This window comes from Schistosoma mansoni, chromosome 3 (assembly GCF_000237925.1).
Source record: "Schistosoma mansoni strain Puerto Rico chromosome 3, complete genome".
Taxonomy (NCBI): Eukaryota; Metazoa; Platyhelminthes; class Trematoda; order Strigeidida; family Schistosomatidae; genus Schistosoma; species Schistosoma mansoni.
Genome location: NC_031497.1, coordinates 1,104,569 through 1,120,201, shown reverse-complemented (window position 1 = coordinate 1,120,201; position 15,633 = coordinate 1,104,569). Strand labels below are relative to the sequence as shown.

General features: G+C 36.9%; 3 protein-coding genes and 1 non-coding gene across 4 annotated transcripts in view; 1 reads left to right on the top strand and 3 right to left on the bottom strand.

Annotated features, from left to right (window-relative positions):
* The window catches only part of Smp_150470 (hypothetical protein), a gene marked incomplete at its 5' end in the record, with an annotated part of 31,063 nt that extends 28,438 nt beyond the window's left edge, over positions 1-2,625 (bottom strand). Inside the window, 2 exons of the mRNA XM_018798843.1 lie at positions 2,340-2,434; positions 2,478-2,625. Coding sequence (XP_018650691.1) covers positions 2,340-2,434; positions 2,478-2,625 — 243 coding nt within the window. The remainder of the gene's footprint in view (positions 1-2,339; positions 2,435-2,477) is intronic.
* Positions 2,626-7,984: 5,359 nt separating this feature from the next.
* Smp_150460 (copper transport protein atox1-related) lies at positions 7,985-8,274 on the top strand. The gene is made up of 2 exons (XM_018798841.1): positions 7,985-8,084; positions 8,123-8,274. The coding sequence occupies exons 1-2, from the start codon at positions 7,991-7,993 to the stop codon at positions 8,248-8,250; spliced, it is 222 nt and encodes a 73-aa protein (XP_018650690.1). The 5' UTR covers positions 7,985-7,990; the 3' UTR covers positions 8,251-8,274.
* A 1,953-nt stretch (positions 8,275-10,227) lies between these two features.
* The window catches only part of Smp_052890 (hypothetical protein), a gene marked incomplete at both ends in the record, with an annotated part of 18,622 nt that continues 13,216 nt past the window's right edge, over positions 10,228-15,633 (bottom strand). The window contains 3 exons of the mRNA XM_018798840.1: positions 10,228-10,449; positions 12,403-12,439; positions 14,174-14,305. Coding sequence (XP_018650689.1) covers positions 10,228-10,449; positions 12,403-12,439; positions 14,174-14,305 — 391 coding nt within the window. The remainder of the gene's footprint in view (positions 10,450-12,402; positions 12,440-14,173; positions 14,306-15,633) is intronic.
* Smp_tRNA_01363_Gln_TTG.1.1 lies at positions 15,425-15,491 on the bottom strand. The gene has a single exon. It is a non-coding gene (tRNA).

Below are 15,633 nucleotides of genomic sequence, written 5' to 3'. Positions count from 1 at the left end.
AGAAAACAATCATGGAAAAGCCAGAGATGGGAATTGATGTCCATTAATATATTTATTCGAAAACTGATGGTGAGAGTTCATGGACATCATTTGTCTTCCTAACTTCGAATAATTCTTCATAAGCTTTTTTACAACTCTATCTCTGAGTAGTTGTTTTAGTAGCACAGTATGTATAATTAGTACCCCGTTTAATCAGAAAGCAGCATAAAGCCCTGTTATCGATGGACATAAATTCGAGAAACAAATAAGGAAAGGTAGAAAATGTATGATATCTGTAAGAAGTCTCGTGCTTTAGAACCTAGATTGTGTCGAAAGTTTGTGGTTGTTTGAACATTGTTTAGTTTTAAGACATCTGGTTTCCCATAGCATAACATTTTTAAGCTCCAGTTAAGTGTAAAATCAATACGAACGCAATACTTTTACAAAACAGTAATGAGGCTTATTTCGTTGTGATAATTATGATGGTGTTTTGTCAGCAAACCAGAATAACCTATGGCGAAGACCGGCTTGTGAAAATAACTTATGACTCCTAAAATTAATTTGGTCAGTTAATTAACCTAAGCATAATGCCATTTTTCGACACTTGGAATTACATTAAAAAGTACTGTTGTTTACTTTCATTTTACATTTATGTCAACCTGTAGTTAGGTTAAAATATTTTTCAAAGTAGCATTCACCCAACATTTCACCTCCACTAACCAAGAATAGTTACCAGAGGCTTATATTCAGGGATATTCTCATTGGTTATCGTCTTTTTCCTGTCATTCCTTATCAAATCCAAAATGACATTAGATCGACACGTAACTTTAGTTCCCTATTCACTTTCTTTCCTTTTTTTCATCCAATATTGCTTGTAATTGTTATAAAGACTAATTAATTAGCGATTGAGGCATTTCAGCTTTGTCGCCTACAGGGCGCATCAAGTCTGGATTGAATAATAATAAGACTAACGGACCGACTAAAAACTTATGAATTCAGCTTTGAGACACATTTTAGTGTGAAGGCTTGTGACTTTACCAGTGGGTAAAGCAAAATTACAATATATAGGTAGTAGTTGAAAGAAGTAAAGTGTTTTTATCTCCCAGTCACCTGGTCAAAGAAATTTAAGTGGAACGCCTGTTAGGCATAGAAATTGGAGGATAAGAATGTGTTCGGAGTTGCATAGTACCCAGTCATCCTAACAATAATTTGATTGAAAATTCGGTGAGACTAAATTTATGGACGACCTTTGAGTGACGCATAAGTGACCTTAAGGATGTCCACTTACTAATTAGGACTAAATGAGTTGCAAAGTAATATGAGGGATCAGAGTTATGACTTATAATTGATGGTTAAGGTCAGGAACTAGATTTAGAGTTTTGATCACAAACTGACAGCTGAAATGCCGGAACGCTACTTAACCAAATGGTTGAATTAATTTCGCGCCAAAATCCAAGACCTGTTATCTGACATATGATTGGTTCATCCATAGACTATAGTTCTCTCACCTGTATATCTACTAAATCCTCCCCCAGTATTATTACAATGTAACAAATACAGAAGTAGTATTGACCATGTAAGTAACGTACTTAAAAGGATTTCGAACGCCATAATTTGCGTACACTGAAACCTTGACGTGGTTTTTGAGACCTTTTTTTACTGGTAACACAAGTGGCAAATACAAACAGTAACTCAGATTATGTAGTCAATAGGTACACAAATCGTTTTAAATACACGGACTCGAAACAGTTATCTCATTCCGCTATGATGTCGCTAGTGCAACCAAGCCAGTGTATGTGCACGATGTACTCAAGGAATAAAACTATGTGATCGTCATATATCAACTGAAACGCAGTCAATCTCACACAAGCCCATCAGAAAATGAGCAAAACACATGATTTTCAAGATTCTCAGTCTCGAGGAATCTCGTACCTCTTAGAAATTGTCTTTGACAGGAAAACTTGTTTTTAAAGAGTGAACTAGGTGTGTGCTTAAATATTTTACCAGACCTAGGAATGTCTAGTTGGACAGATATTTTAACGTTTGGGCACTATAAACGTACCGTTTATACTGTAGGATTTCGACCGAATATATGAATATATGAAGTCTGATGCGTTTATCATGTTAAGAATACGAGACTAGAAAATCCACTGATTACATTACGAATAGTGAGAGTAACCGTCAGGTAACGCTTGATTTCATGTCCAGCGGTAAAATGTTTCAATAGACAATATCTTTTGACACTGTGATATGTGCGATTGAAACTCTGCCAGGAAGCTTGTCCAACTCTTCGTCATTGCAAATGGCATACTGTTAATATCTTATAGTTATAAAAGTCTTCTTATCACGTGCGGCATTACCTGCTGATTCCAAATTTCTGCAGTCAGGTATTCAATAACTGCAGCTAAATAGAGTGAAGCACCAGCACCAACTCGATCAGAATAATTGCCCTTACCTAAAAGACGATTTACATGACTGAAGGAGGACTGTAGACCTACACGCGCTGACCTTAGCTTTACTAAAAAATTTGCCACCTTTACTGCGTTCACTCATTAATTTCAAAAGTAGAGAGAAGCGTACTTGATTTTTCTTCAGTCCTATTTGAGTTTTTTTGTTTTCAGAAAATTCATTCACACAGGCCGGCATAGAAAACGGAGATTTTTTAGGTAGGTTTTGAAAAGAATTAATTTCTTTTCTACCTGAGTACTAATTACTTGGCGATCTAGTCTCTAGTAAGGATGATTAGTTTCTGTAATTAAAATTATTTTGCGCAGATCCCATATTTTTCACGTAGGTATCCTTTCGTATAACCAAAGGAAAACAATATAGTTCTGAAACAATCATTCAATTTTATGAAGTGAACGGAAAACCTAATAACATTTAGTGGCTACATCACAAGGATTAACAGCTTGGAAGTCCTAAGTTTCATTGACTTCTAAATACGCACAATAGTAAACTGATGATGAATGAATTTGAGAGGCCATCGGTCGAGTGACCTTTGGTGATGGCCTGTTAAGACAGATCATTTTGCCAAAGCTTCCCGAAAAGGTACATGCAAGTCTTGTCTCATTACAAAATGACTCCGAAGACGAATTGGCTGCATCTGCCGGCCGAATTCCGGAGATTACCAGAACCTCCAATACCGAGGTATATTCCGTCAAAGAAAAGCCTCAAACAACACAAAATGACGTTACGAACCTCTGTCGTACACTCACCCGTTATCTTAATATTCATCCTAATCGCAGACGATCCTGTATTCCTTCAAGAAGCCCTTAACTAAAAGGATCTGTCTCTAGACCACGAGAGACCGATCATCCTGACTGTTATTGGTACCACAATCAGTATGATTGGTCCTCTACAAACTTCAGAAAACCTAGCAGTTTTCTAACCTCCCAAACATCCGACACCATAAACCTTTCGAGAAACTTCTTCGCCGGCACACGCTGATGGCAGCCGTTGCTGGTGGACATGGCTGCCTGTTGTATGCCAGTGATTCAATGATGAAAGTTTGCTATTACGTCGGCACTGACGCAGAAGTAAGCGTTCTCCCTGTGAATTCTAACAACTGTCTGCAAGAATTGGTCGTCACCTTGGACGTGTCAAATGGAAATTTGATCGCCTCTTACATTAAGGTATATTTTTTTCAACATGCAAAAAATAAAGACGTGAGGGAGTAGGCACGCTCCTGTGTTCATTGACAAAAATCCAAAGTGATCAAGCACAATGATTGTCCTTAGGGTTCTTTTACAACCCCTTGATACTCGTTTTAACCAAGTTCATCTGAACTTGGCAATACCTTTACGAGATTCAAGAGGAAACGCACCCCATGACGTGTGTGTACCGTTTCACACGATGACCTGAAGCAGTACCTATCAAAGACGTCAACGTTGAAAAGATGACCTGCGCTTTCGTCGAACGGTGGTGGCAAACTTCTACTGCCCTTCAACCATCACTACAGATCGCAGACATCAGTCCGAATCTGAACTTTTCCGTCGACGTACTACACTATTACGAATCACACGATTCCGAACGATCGCTTACCACGCAGAAGCAAATTAGTTGGTAGGAAATTTCCACAGACCGCTAGAAGCTTCACCCTTTGCAGCAAACGTTTCACAGTGGACCGACGCTCTTCCATTCGTTCTACTTGGTATTCCCAATGCAGTGAAAACTGACGTTGTAAACAATGTAACAAATCTCGCTTACAGAAAGACACTCTAACTTCCGGAATTCGTGTATTATCAATCTTCTTCAATGAATGTTGATCAAGCTTATTACACGAGCAGACTTACAAACACCATGTGTTCAGTTAAACTTTTTGCCAATAGACTGATATTTTGGTCCAACATATCTCACCACATGGTACACAAGGTTTAATTCATCGTGATTCATTAAGGCGACCTCTCGAAACAGCATACGAAGAACTCTTCAAAGCCCTTCATCATGAACCTAAATAATATGTCGTCGATAAAAGCAGAACGAATTACAGCATCAGCATTTGCCGCGTATTTAGAAGGAAACCCCAGTGATAACAATTTTCTTCTTGTATACTCGGATGATACGAGACTCAAAATTACGATTCCTTTTGAATCTATTGAAGCGTCCAAGTCTTCCAATTGAGGTATGCGCGAAATCAAAGTTCACAAAACAACAACTTGTCTAAAAAGGCGGTGCCTTATCGGATAATATACATAGATTAACTACAAACCTCAGCTTGTGAGGTATCTGTGAAAGTTTGACTTAAAAAAGGGCTTTGATAGTGAAAACGACAGCTGATAATTGTGTCTAAAAGTGAAAACGGTTTATCAACAAGCAAAAGTGGAACCAAGAATAAAATAACAGAAACAGTTGCGTTTAAAAAAGGATTAAAGGATTGCACAAAATTGCAAAAAACTACCACAAAGATTGAGAGAGTAGTTGCAATGGTAAATGCAATAAATGTTATAAGTATGCGTAAATAATTCAGAATACTACACGATAAACTTGCGTTACAACATACGCGTAGAAGTTGTTAGGGATGCAATTGATTACTGAATGTTAATGAGTAGTATAAAAAGTACACAAATAGGCTAAAGGGAAGAGAATGAGGACAGACAATGTAAACAGACTTAACAATGTGCTTCTCGATAATCATTGATCACGACGTAACTTTACTAAAATACGACTACCGGGCAAAAAACACACTCTGGAAGAAGCATATGGTTTCCAGAACAGTTAAAAGATTACTGCGCGTAAGGCACTGCATAACTTGTTTTATTTCATTTGTTCGTATTGTCTTGTTAGAAAGCTTTTTCTAATATGCTCGTATATGTCCGCAAAAATATTGTCCCTAAAATATTATTGTGCAGATTTTTTGATGATTTAGCATATTGTCCATAGGTATAAATACTAGTCCTTTTGCGTTTTTTCCGGACGTCTTGAATTTGTTCGCACGAACGAGTGTATTTCAACACTCGGACACTTATTTTCCTTTCTTTACCAAGACGTCTAAAAAGCATGAGAAACTGACGATCAGTTTATACTGGAATATGTTGACCCACAGCAAATTTACTTCTAGTGAAAATGCATTATTATGATTGGCAGTGAAATTCAGAATTTCAGTTATCATATTTAGGAATTTTCACTTTAATTTACTTGCATACAAGTGTTGATTGTCACACCGCCACCCGAACACAGTACTAATGGCTACAAATATTAACGTCTTATCGATTGATATACTGAGTTCATGTAGTCACTAACTTGTTTGATAGACATGGTAATTTACTGCTTATATTGTGGTGTGCACTAATTATACTGACAGACATAAGTAGTATTTTGCAGGAATTGGAAGTAGAATATCTACCTGAAGGACAGTGAAATGAAAAGAAAAGGGAGGGAAACGAAGAACAATCACAACAGTAACAGGACCGGAAGAATGAACAATTTGATCTCCAATTTTCTTACTTTACTAAGCTACTGTTTGATTTTACGTAAAAAATTAATTGGTTTCCGCCCCCATGAGTTTTCGTTCAATACAATAAAAATAGCTTGAGTTTCTCTGTTGTTCATGTTCAGCACTAAATTTTTAACGTTTGTATGATAACATTACTGTATATGCTTATGTACTTTTAACTCGATTCTTAAATAATGTATGTTTTATTTATTTGCATATTGATTGAATTACCAGTGATTTTCTGTCTAATTTAAACTGTGCACTGCTCTCCTGATTAGAGAACTCGCTCCAGAACTTCTTTGTTACACTCGTAAACTCCTGTCATTGACTGTCGGATTTACACTTGTTGACGAAAAATGTGGACCATCAGTTTGTAGGGTCATTAAGCATTGAGATGTACTCCCACATAAGTGTCTATTTTGGTCAGACCAATGGCGATATTTTAGATGACATTTAAGCTTCTTTGGAATTCGTTCATTCTGTAAATAGGCATCAACATTGACTGCAGTGATTTACCATGCCGCATAACATTACTTCTTAATTTGCACCGTAACAACTTTCCCAATACTACATCTGGAAGCAATAAAACGCTTGTAAGCAGTTGTTTGTGTATGATGGGTGCGTATAAATCGCTGTGATTTGACAATTTGGTTAGCAGGAGTTTTCGTTTTTGTTTTGATAGTAATGAAAACCAGATCCTTTCCGAAAATCAGAATGGCCTTAGAACAGGTCTTTTATGTTTCACCACTTTATTGATAGCACATGTAAGTTAGTGAGCTCCTGAAGATAAAAAAATACTTATAGATGTAAACTACGGTGACTTTATCAACACTTTCGACAAAATTCCTCAAAACTGATTGCAATATAAGTTAGGGAATGTTGCGGTTGAAAGCAATCTATTAATATGGACGGAAGACTTCCTAGTTAAGCACCAAGAAGGAGTGCTGGTGAACTCTGAATTGCCCAGCCGAGAAAACGTGCTTGGTGGAGTGCTTCATGGTGCAGTCTTGGGGCCAGTGTTGTTCCCCCGTATGTAAATGAACTGACTAGTCTCTTACTATCAACGGTCTTGCTATATGCCGACTATATCAAGATATAGAGAGCAACAAAACAGTAAAGGTGACTGTTCAGAGCTTCAAAATCACCTGGAGAGATCATCTGAATGCTCTCAAATTTGGAATTCTCCGATAAATACCTACAAGTTCGTTGAGATGCATATAAAAATACACGGTGAACAACAGTGAGCTACCCGTTGTCCAGACACACAATGATTTAGATGATTTTTAGCAAAGACCTAAAATCTACTGCACTCCGCCGTGCGATGGCCACTGAGTGTTTCAGAACCCTATGGTCGATACGTAGGGAATTTAGCTATGTTCATGCTGAAACCTTTTGACTCTGTATACAAAATGCTTTCGTCCTAAACACGAGTACTGCATAGAATCAGCTAGGTTCTGCCGAAAAGAGACAATGAACTGTTTGAAAGGGTTCAAAGAACATCAATTAAACTGATTCCCGGAATAGCGAATCTCCAGTTTGATGCTGGACTGGCTGATCTAAACCTATTTCCATTGTCATATAAAACAATCAGAGACCAATTGACAAGTCTCCAACTTACTTACTGATCAATTTGCATCTGATATGCCCTCACTTTATTTTTTCCAGAGTGGAGAATTTACGAGTACTTTAAAAACCTTCACAACCCTAGAATAAATTACTTGTCAGGTGACTATAGGATTTCCCATCGAATCATCGACGAATGGAATTCATTATCTCAATACGTGACTGAAGTCCTATCTGTCGACACTTTCAAAAGAAATTTGGTTCAACCGAGGGACAACCAGTGACAGAACTAACATAGGTCACTTAGCCTTCTTCCCTTTCCAAACTAGAACAATGCCATCAACCTGTTCATTCTCACTCAATATATAACATATAATGTTCAAAACAGCATCACCGTATTGTTTACCACTATAATAAGTATGTGATTATCAAGACTTCTGATCACCTGAGAGCATTTTGACTGAAGCTTGTTTTAGTATTTCGTTAGATGTATTAGTAAACGCGGTATTACGGACTATGGAAGGACAAGTTAGGACATATACATTTAACATGGAAATGAGTTGTGAGGGGTGTGCTAAGGCCGCCAAAAGAGTTCTAATGACTCTTGGAGGTAAGCAAAGTAGGAGTGACACCTTAACCCATATGTAGATGCAATTAAGGAAGTCGAGACGAGTGTCGAGAACAATACGGTCACTGTTCAAACCACTTTACCAGCTGATGATGTTTTGCACAAGCTTGAAGAAACGCAGAAGAAGATCGTTTTGGTCACTTCCTAATAATATACAAACCAAATATTCCATAAATACTTATTATTAATTAGATATGTGGGTACTTAATAATAGAGATGGTAAGGTTGGTTTAGTAATTTGTTAGTGCGGACTTTTAGGATCGTGTGGTATTTCTGAATATAAGGTGGTTCACTGCTAATGCCGTAAATTTTCATCTAGACATTTATAGTAATATGTACTCACTTGTCGACCGGACTTATTTATTTAGATGTACAGTTTGTAAGGTATGGGAGAGCTGAACAGTCAACTAACTTCATTTGTGCCATACTTTGTCATCAAAACACAAGTGCAAAGAAATCAGTCAGTTTATACTAGCTAGTCATAAAATATTGGATCGGTAATTTATTAACCAACCTCGAGACATAAGACATTTCAAGTTAAAATGTTCAGGTCTTTAAATCATTCTTAGTCAACTATTTATAAACAGCAGATTTGTTTAGAAAAGTGGTTCCATACTATGCAGTTTCCTTAAACAATATTAAGTACTACAGTAATATAGGTAACTGCCGAATTTATAATATTTGGTCACAGTTGGCGTTCAAACATTGCCCACTAATAACAAAACAATGATGTTAAGAAAAGTCCTACATACAGATGGTATTTAGGCCGAATGAATTTGTAAACATCAACAGGTGGTTGGGCTATGTAAGGATCTACCCATCCACCGCCTTTATGTTGGCCGACATACAAGTAGAATGAAAGAATGATGTTGGAAGTCAGATCAAGATATGCTATTAGTACCTGAAATTATAGACTTTTCGGTCTAGCCGTATTGAGACTCCTGATTGAGGGTTGCAGGTGACAAAATATTAGTCACTTGCAGTGGTGCATATACATGAAATTTTTAATGCGTCTTTCAATCTTAAGCCTTGTCGTTTTATTCACACCTTCGAAACAATGTTTCCTGTTTGTTTTCTCATCAATCGTTAGATTTCATCCTAGGCTTTTCCGAAACTGTATTTAATTTTGAGGTAGTAGGTCAAACCATCCAGCTGAGGGGACGAAACTATAGATTTTGTGATTCTTTGTGGTGGTGGGTAGTGTGAAGGCTTATCTTCTTATAGTAGTCTGTGACTAATGCACATCTATACACCATCCCAATTCCAGCTATTGAACCAGCCTTCATCTACCGAGTTCCATTGTCAGATAATTGATCTCGAAATATCATTTTCCTTGTAAACACTTGTGGCATAGTAAAGATAGTTAGGCTTCAAAATAGGTTTTGAGTATAAAAGAATCGGTTGTTAAAAATTAGCCATAACTAAAGGATTTAATTAAGATGTACAATCTATAATATTATTCAGGCAAAAAACAATATTGAAGCGACGGACGATAACAAATTTGAAGTTCTACCACTTATTTTATGAAACTAAAATGACGAGTTTTTATTTCCTGAAAACGACACTCAATATGTGTTGAAATAATATCATTATTCAGTTGTGAAATCTGAGATCAAAAGCTAAAATACAGATTGGTGGTTGTTAAGTGACACAATTCCTTAGTAATCGATCGATGCACTCATCCTCCATTTTCTTGTGCAGCATAAAAACTATATTCTATGCCCTCGATTCTGTTCTTCCTTCACACTTATTTCTTTGACTTTCCTTCTCCAAGCGACTTACTACCATTGTGATCTTCATATACTTTGTTTCTCACTTATTAAGTATATATATATATATATATATACGACCCACGTTGCTTACATCTTTCATAAATTTCTAGCAATCTGAAAGCAAAACAGATATGTTCTTACAGGAATGACTGTATTCAACAGCAAATAGAAAGTACAAATAGAATTTCAATCAATCTTGACAAAAAAGTAAAGCATAGGTATTTTCATAGCATAGGAAATACACGAGACAAATTTTGATAAGGATTTTTAAAAAAATTGCATAAGTGTAAAAATGTCGAACAAGAAATTTTTCAGATTGAGTGTATATGAAAAGAAATAGTAAGCACATTTTATCACTCATTTTTCGTTTTCTTAACTGATTCTGATCTTTTGTCATCACCAGTTTGATGAGACGATTTTGTCAATGGTACATGCTCTTTTGCATCATGATTTTCAAAAGATCCTGCGAACCAAAACCCTACTACTAGTATTAAACCAACAAAAATCATAGCAGTGAACAAGGCAATAACTCCAAGCAATAATATGAGAGGCTTCCCGAATTCGTTTTGTAGGTCCTATGGAAAGTAATAGGATAAAAATGTAGATACATAAGTCGTCTATGTCATGGTAAATAATAGAGAAAATGAAACTTCATATATATATTTAATCCATTCCAATACTATTTACGTTACCTAGGATGTCTCAATACTTTGTAGCTTTAGGTCCAAGTAATATTGTTTTATCGTTTATTTTTGAAACACATATGCGGGACTTTGCTAATAAGAAAAGCAAGGTGTCTTTAAATGTATTTTCATACTTTATACTTGTGATACACATCCTTATTGTAAGACAGATTTTAGGGAAGACAGTACGCTTTTAAAACTGTACAACAGCTTGGGTTCACTACCACGTACGCAGCCCTTGGAGCTCAGATGGAATGTTACACTGCTTACTATTAAGAGCGAGTATACTATACAGTAGTTTGCTCGATATCATCGTACAACTGAAATATCACCTATAGAAATGTAAAACACGCTTAGACTACGAATATTTGACCACAAGTGTCTCCTAGGCACTGTTCGTGAGTTATACATTTACCAGCAAGACAAGAAATATTGATGTTAGTCGGCAGCTTTTACGTAGAAACGGTAAGTCGACCCACGAAGAATAAACACTTACAGACTTAATTGGTTTAGATACGTTTTTGGATGTTTGGTTGCCGCCTAACGCTTGATGACGTATGTTAGGAAAAAAAGAGGAAAATCTTCACTACATTTGATATTATTTTTCACGATTTGTTTTAATTTTCTGTCGCGGTGTTGATGTAAAGTAATGCTAACTTAGCCAAACGCACAAAAAAGTCCCAGGTCGTACTTTGTCTGTGATTAAAAGTCTGATGTAGGAAAATGATTATAACTAACAAATGATCAAAATTCAAAGGTAATGCAATGTCCTAAAAGAAAAAGTGTAGCGATAATCTAGCATTACAAAACTTCCTATAATATGTTTTTTGTGTATTCGTGCATAGCGTCCTTGGTCACCTCTCAAACAAGGATCTAATTAAAACTAATTCTAATTAAGTATCAACTACATAAATTTGAGCACATACGAAACAAATAATTTACAATTCGAGTAAAAAAATTGTGGTAGGTACGAAAATGAAGATAGCTAGTTGATGTAAAAATAGATATACTGCCATATATTAACACAAGACCTGATTATCGACTACTGAATAAAATGATATCCTCTGTAATAACCAATATAATTAATAGGAGGAATATCAAAGGGAATAGCTTCATTTTCGGGTCTTTTTGATACACAGTGCTTAGTTTCTGCTGAGTTTCAACTGTTCATTGAATTACTGCAGACTCTGATGTTTAATAAATTATGTTAATTAAGGTGGTACATTACAGGCTGACAATAATTTTAATACTTTTCAACTCTCTGAATGCTCTGGTACGGTAGAGAGTGGGAAAAGTCAGCTCTCCCTCTCGAAATGCTCTCACATGGCCACGTGTATACAGCCACTCCCATGGAAGTCTTACTCACTGCCTTCTCGTGACGTGGTGTTGTTTACGAAATTGAGGGGATGAAAAGCGAACGTCCGGCGTTCTAACCGGGTTGGTGGACACGGAAAGTCCACCTAGGGGCGTTGGAAAACCCTCATTTCGAACTAATGGTGCACATGGGCTCCACGATCCTAAGGAAACAAAAAACGCATGAACCTATTGTTGGTTACTGGCTACCATGGAACTGAGTCTTCTTACATTGCTCTTCTGCTTTGTGGATTAGACCTTTAGGTCAAAGGCTCAGGAAGCGGCCCACTAAGAAAACCACCTGCTTCGGTTCGGGCACCCCGGTAGTATTCCAACCCTCACACAAATCATTAGATTTGTGCAGCACATATATATTTGGTGCCTCCCTGTACCAATGTTTGTGAGTTTAAATAAGTAAATAAACCGGTATAACGAGAACTGTTAAATATTGACAGGTAGATTATATATAAAGACATTTAATATATCACTTACCACAGTAAATCCGACAAGAGCGTCGACCATTTCATCACTGGAAGAGATACGATTTAGTTTTTTTTTAAAAAAAACACTACAACACTTTGTGTAAAGAGAAACAAATAGTTGAAATAAACACAATATAGGTGGATAGATGGTGGCTAGTAGTGAAATCTAAGATGAGCGTTTCATCTCGTTTGGAACTCATTAGTTGGATGTACTTGCATATTAGTACTGATGCTTGATTTAGGATATGAACCACAACTATTTGCATGAGTAAAATGGTCGCGAAAAAACAATAGCAGGTACCTTACTAAAATAATATTTAGCAAGGAGAAAATACATTTAGAAATTCAGATGACAGAAACTGTATACGCATTGTGATTCGATTGCATCTCATCATCACAATAAACGAACGATATCCTACCTTAAAATAGACTCGATGAAATATTCCTTATAGTTATGAATAAGTGAGAAATAGTTAGTAATGTGTTAGATAATAAGAGCTTGAGATTGTCACTCCCAGTTGTGAAATTCCGGATAAAAAGAATTAAAATAAGTTAGTATTAAAAACATCATTTTCACGCTTCACTTTAACTAATCTTATTAACGTCAATAGAGTTTATCAACAAACGAATAAAACTTGGAAAAACAACTTCCACGTGTTACATAATCCTCAAATCTCATAATGATGAAGTGTATTTGACTCATTTCGGAAACTTTAAGAAATTAAATTTTCTAGGTTTCAGCTGTTAGAAAACAACATACGTTGTAAATCTTTCCAATTTTCTCTCCTAGAATCCTTATATTAGTTAATTGATGAATCAACAATCATACGAATGATTTTTCTTAAAATTCTTCGACAATTATTGTCAATGATGAATAGCGTTAGTGTCTCTCTAGGTTGTGAATAGTTGATACAACTCCATGGAATGAATAACTCCTTATTATTCTTGCTTTGTTGGAAAATATTACTTACTTACTTACTTACGCCTGTTACTCCCAATGGAGCATAGGCCGCCGACCAGCATTCTCCAACCCACTCTGTCCTGGGCATTCCTTTATAGTTCTGTCCACTTTTTGTTCATTCTTCTCATGTCTGTCTCCGTTTCTCGGCGTAATATGTTCTTTAGTCTTCATCTTCTCCTTTGGCCTTCAGGATTCCATGTGAGGGCTTGTCTTGTGTCACACATTGGGTGATTTCCCCAAAGTGTGCCCTATCCACTTTCAGCGCTTCTTCCTCCGCTGGAATCTGGTTTGTTGTCTCACACAGTAACTTGTTGCTGATAGTGTCTGGCCAACGGATCCAAAGTATCTTGCGTAGACAACTGTTAGTAAACACTTGTATCTTCTGGATGATGGCTTTCGTAGTTCTCCACGTCTCCGCCTCATACAGTAGAACTATCTTGACATTCGTATTGAAAATTCTGATCTTGGTGTTGGTTGACAATTGTTTTGAGTTCCAGATGTTGTTCAGTCGTAAATATGCTGCTCTTGCTTTGCCGATCCTCGCCCTCATATCTGCATCAGATTCACCGTGTTCATCAATGATGCTGCCTAGATATGTAAAGGTTTCCACATCCTCCAAAGCTTCTCCGTCAAGTGTAATTCGATTAGTGCATGTTGTATTGTATCGGTGAGTCTTGCTTTTCCCTTTGTTAATATTGAGACCTACTGCTACTACATATTTATGAATGCTATATGGTTTTGGAAAAAAACGAACTCAAGTCAACAGAACTGGTTACAATAAGCCAACAAAAAACAACAACTTATAAACATACACACTTACAATATCATACGTGGACGTGGAATTGAACCTTTAATATGATTTGAATAGTCAGTAAGTGCAAATTGAAAAATTTGCTCATAATCCATTCGATGTAGATTTTTTGAATATTGATACATGGTGGATTGTTTTAATCTAATGAAAGTTGAAAAAGTTTGCACATTAATGTCGCGACTGTGAACTATATATATTACAATTGCATTTTAATGAACAATATAAACAGTTTTGTAGATCATAGGGGTGATCTTAATGGAGATAGGTTCTCTAAGCTGAACGGTTTAATTGTGAAATGTTTACTATCCTCATACAAATAACATCATTACAAATTTCAAATAGAAGTTGTTGCCTTGAGACGCTCAAACTTGGAATTTCTGAAGACAGATCACTATGAATCGGGCCCTGGTACGGCCGAGAGTGGGGAGAATCAGCTCTCCCTCTCAAAATGTTCTCACATGGCCACGCCTATATAGCCTCTGCCACAGAAGTCATACTCACTGCCTTCTCGTGGCATTACTGTTGTTTACGAAGTTGAAAGGACGAAAGCGAATGTCTGGCGCTTTAACCGGGTTGGTGGACACGGAAAGTCCACCTAGGAGAGTTGGAAAACCCTCACTCCAAACTAATGGTGCACATGGGCTGGCTACAGTATCCTGAGGGAACAAATGGCGTATGAACCGTTGGTCACCGTCTACCATGAGACTGCATCTCCTCACGATGCTCTACTGCCTTGTGGATCAGACCTTTGGGTCAAAGGCTCCGGGTGTGGCCCCCCAGGAAAACCACCTGCTTCAGTTTGGGCACCTGGGCAGTATCACAGCCCTCACATAAATTAAATGAGATTTGTGCGGCGCATATATATCTGTTGCCCCCTTGTACGAATATTTATGTGTCTAAATAAAAATAATAATTTTATCCATATTAATCTAAGGTATGTTTGTGGAGTTATTGAAATAACTTCCACATTGTGCAATGATTTAAACAAAAATTAAAGGATTTACCAGCAATTGTTTAAAATGTAATGGACTAATAATGAGTATGAATATGAACACACCTACTCAGAAAATTATAGATAGAATAAAACTGATATAAATAGTAAACCTTTGAAGAGTATTACATGGGTAATACTACGAAGGGATAAATACGAAACAAAGTTGAAGCTTTAGACCTGTCCTATCTGGAAGGAAAGATGGATAGTGGCTAGCAGTGGAATCCAGGACGCACGTTTCGTCCTATTTGGGACTCGTCAGATGGATGTTCACTCTGGGACTCCAACCCAGTACCTTTCGCTTCAAACGCCATCGCGTTATCCACTCAGCTACTGAGTCCCGATAGCCACTTGCATGTGCAATGGGGCGGAGTTTAAATTCATTTAGTATTACTTGTTTGAATCTTCCAATTGATGTTTAGGACTGTAACTAGTCAGTTTCTTATTGGCATATGTGTATACTGTGCGTATTGCCTCG